This window comes from Nicotiana attenuata, unplaced genomic scaffold (assembly GCF_001879085.1).
Source record: "Nicotiana attenuata strain UT unplaced genomic scaffold, NIATTr2, whole genome shotgun sequence".
NCBI classification, from domain to species: domain Eukaryota; kingdom Viridiplantae; phylum Streptophyta; class Magnoliopsida; order Solanales; family Solanaceae; genus Nicotiana; species Nicotiana attenuata.
The window spans coordinates 290116-294462 of NW_017670260.1; the positions used below are offsets into that span (position 1 = coordinate 290116).

The window sequence follows — 4347 nt, forward strand, 5'->3', positions numbered from 1 at the left end:
ATATATATATATATATATATATATATATATATATATATATATATATATATATATATATATATATATATATATATATATATATATATAAAACTCTTGTTTTATATTTATTGAAATTGAATAGTTATATTATTGTAATTATACTAATAAACAATTGTATATGCATATTCTATAAATTTTCGGTATATGCAATTAAAAAATGTTAGTACTTTATTATACCAACAAATATTCTAACAAAACTAAACTCATACAATATTCAATATATACTATAAAAGAATAGTAGTATTCCATTATATCTACATGTATTTCAATCAAATTAAACTTATACACATCAATATTCCAATAAAATAAAAATTTAGCTACGAGAGGGAGAGATCTTGGGAAATAAGAAATGGGGATAGAGGGGAGAGGTAAAAGGTAAAAAGCTGGTGTAAATAGTAAAGGTCTCATCCCCTAAAAATGGGATTGTGCCTTAGCTAAAACTATTTTTTAGGGTAGAATAAAAATCAAATCTTTTTAACCGTAGAGTAAAAGGTAATTAATTAGAGCTATTTTCTAGGGTGGTATGCGCTGATATTTTTAAAAGTAAAAATGGACTAAAAAGTTATTATAGGTGGGTTGAAAGAAAAATAATAATGAAATTTATAGTGTTAATTGGTGTTTCCGTAGAGCATACCACGTAAATTTCTTTAAATCGTCAATTGCACAATTACGATTATCATTTCACTTAACTATTTGGAGCATTACACGATCTAGTGAGAAATTATAAGATGGCAAATGTTAAATCATTTGGTTTTTGAAGCCACATCCGCCTGTACTAATCCAGATTTGCATTAAAGACATTAAGGGATAAGTTATTCCTATTAAGAAATTCTATAATCCAAAACTAAAACTTAGACATCTTAGTTAAGGATGAAGAGATTCCAATCATCTCTCCACTTCCATTGGTTGTGATTGTTAATTAAATTCAACGTCCAATTTCAACTTTTTTTTTGGTAATTAATTGTTTATTATTACCAGGGAAATATTTACAAGTATAACAAAACCCTCTCAAAATTCACATAGATTTGGACATGCAGCCCCAAATCTAATGCCCTCATTTTTACATGGCTATTTATCTACAATCTATGGATAAAAATTGAGTTCCTGCAGTTTCCTAGCTACCTTGGTATTCAAATTTCCTCGATAGTGTACATCTTGGACTATCATTCTAGTTAACTCCTCGCAATTCCTTTGTGTTCCTTGAAATGTTCTCCAGTTTCTTTCCTGCCATATGTAATACACAGTGCAAGCTAGCAACATTCTATATATTACATGTATTTGTTTCTTCCCTGTTGTATGTCGCACAACCCATTGAACTTCCTCATTCCACCCCTGCACAACTCTTGTTACTCCCAGCCATTGTAGTAGCTTCCTCCATATTGTTGTTGAGTAGTGGCACTTGAAGAATAAGTGATCATGACTTTCTGCTTCTCTTTCACATAGCGAGCAATCTGAACAAATTGCTATGCCCCAGCCCATTAATCTGTCTCTCGTGTACAGTCTTCCAAGAATTGCCAGATATAGGTTGAATATCCATTTTGGGCTGCTCATGTTGTTACAGATTAACCTCTTCCATTCCACTTTGGGTAATTCACCTCTGAGTTTGTCACCTGCCTGATGGAGTATTCTTGCATGTTCATCACTTCTTCTATTCCTATACTTGCCTCAGTCAAGTATTTAGTAGCACCTAAGATCTTCTGAGTGAGCCAATCAGCTTGTTTAGCCTTCACATTCCATACTACCTGATTTTTTATATAGTATGTGTGAATCCACTGAATCCACAAGCGGTCCTTCTTTTTGTTTATATTCCATAAATGTTTGATCAAAGTAGCTCTATTCCATGTTAAGATATCAGTTATGTTCAAACCCCCTGCAGATTTTGGCCAACACAATTGCTTCCAAGCTACTAGAGCTTTAGTCCTATTCTCAGCTTCTCCTATCCATAAGAACCTTTTACAAATTGTCTCAATTCCTTGAATGATCTTCTTAGGCAAAGGGAAGATTTGGGACCAAAAAGACTGTACAGCAAACAGTACACTTTTGATCAATTGCAATCTCCCTGCATATGATAGGAATTTGGTTGTCCAGTGCTTGATTCTGCCTAGCATTTTATCCAACAGAGGTTGACATTGAATTGTGGATAATCTCTTAATACTCAGTGGAACTCCTAGATACCTGAAAGGTAGGGAGCCTGTGGAAAAGCCTAAGTATTGGATAATTTGATGCTGGATATTCTCTGTAACCCCTCCAAAATATATGGAACTTTTCTCCTGGTTTGCAATCAGACCTGAAGCTTTTGAAAATTGGTCAAAACACTGGTAAAGTAACTGAATGGATACCACATCTCCTCTACAGAACAGCAATAAATCATCTGCAAAGCTGAGTTGAACAATATGCAGCTTCTCACACCTGGGATGGTAGTTGAAATCAGGCTTATCCTTCAAAGTCTTTAATATTCTAGTGAGATACTCCATGGCTAGAACAAAGAGATATGGTGACAATGGGTCCCCCTGTCTAACTCCCCTTCTTGCATCAAATGGCCTTGTTGGCTTCCCATTGACAACTATAGTATATGACACTGTAGTGACACATTCCATGATCCATGATAGAAATTTTCCTGGGATGTTCATTTCTGTGAGCACTTGTTCAAGGAAATTCCATTCGATGGAATCATTACGCCTTTTGCATATCATTTTTTACCATACACCTTGGTGATACACCCTTCCTACCATACCCTTTAACAAGTTCATGCCCAGTAGAATATTGTCACTCAATATCCTGCCTGGTACAAAAGCTGCTTGACTCATATCAACTAGGGACTCCATTACTACTTGCAATCTACTTGTGAGCATCTTGGAAATGATCTTATATATGATAGTACAACAAGATATTAGTCTGAACTGTTTGACAGAAGAGGGTTTTTTCACTTTTGGAATCAGAGTGACTGTTGTGCTATTTACTGGTTTATACATTAGCCCTTCATAAAAGAACTCCAAAACAGCTTTTGTGATGTCATTGCCAATTATTTGCCAAGTCTTCTTGTAGAAGTATGCATTGAAACCATCCCCACTGGTGCCTTTGAGTCTCCAATCCCCTGTAGTGCCTTCCTCACATCTTCATTAGTGAAAGGAGCTATAAGTTGTAATTGCTGAGACCTTGTAAGCACTTGTCCTTTCCTCATTATTCTAGGATCAATAGCAGGAATACTATTTGTGGAACTCCCTAGCAGTTCTTTGTAGAACCCAACAATCTCTTGTTCAATATCATCTGTTTTGCTGATCAACCTTCCTTTGTCATCCTGTAGGAATTTTGTTTGATTCTGTGCTACTTTCCCTTTCATACTTGCAAAGAAGAAGGCTGTGTTGGAATCACCTAGTTGGAGCCATTGGATTCTAGATCTTTTTCTATAAATGCTCTCCTCTATTTTACTCCATTTCTCCAGTTGCTTTTTTGTATTTTTCTCTGATTCAAACATGGTATCTGTTATTGTGGTGGTCCTCATTTGTGCTTGAATGCTGGCTAACTCCTCCCTCAATTGTTGAACCTTGCTTGTTGTACTGGTAAATTCCCTTGTGTTCAGACTCTTAAGGGCCACTTTGACACTTTTTAGATTGTTCCAGATATCCTTCATATTTTTGTTCTCCTTGTTCCAGCTGTCTCTAATAACACTATCAAAATCTGGGTGCTCAGCAAGACAATTAAAAAACTTGAAAGGTCTCCCTTTGTGTTCTGGTTCTGCTTCCAGCTCTATACATAAAGGAGAATGATCAGAAAACTGAGGATCCATCACATGGACTTGCATTGGAGGCATGTTTATCATCCAGTGTGCATTGACTAGGGCTCTATCAATTCTGCTATAAACATGGCTATTTGTCCATGTATAAGTTCTACCCACAGTACCAAGTTCATTCAAACTGCAGTCCTCCATTAGAGATCTAAAGTCTTTGATCTCATTTTCCTGTACCACTGTGCCATTCACCCTATCTTCAATATCCCTTACTGTATTAAAATCTCCCATGTGTTGATACCCAATTTTTCCCTAAGTATTTTTATGTACTCAAAATATCCTCAAAATAGCATATACATGCATATATAAGCATTCCCAAGAGTTTTGGTATTTTTCCTTATTTTAAATCAATTTATTGTCTATTTTAACAGTACAAAATCCAATAATTATTCCCAAAATTATTATTTTTTGTGAATAACTTATTTTATTCTCATATTTACACCAAATATAATTAAGGTAATTTTTTGTATATTTTTACAAATTTGTTTGGTATTTTTAAAGCTAATTGCATATAAAGGCAA

The 4347-nt window shown here is 34.7% G+C and overlaps 1 protein-coding gene across 1 annotated transcript; it reads right to left on the reverse strand.

The window, feature by feature from the left end:
* Positions 1-3061: 3061 nt before the first annotated feature.
* On the reverse strand, positions 3062-4057 carry LOC109236834. Its single transcript, XM_019403067.1, has one exon. It carries the CDS (start codon positions 4055-4057, stop codon positions 3062-3064), a length of 996 nt encoding a protein of 331 aa, XP_019258612.1.
* Between the last annotated feature and the right edge of the window lie 290 nt (positions 4058-4347).

Excerpts from the sequence above, each read along its gene's own strand:
- LOC109236834 (XM_019403067.1), bottom strand. The coding sequence starts at position 4,057 with ATGGGAGATTTTAATACAGTAAGGGATATTGAAGATAGGGTGAATGGC.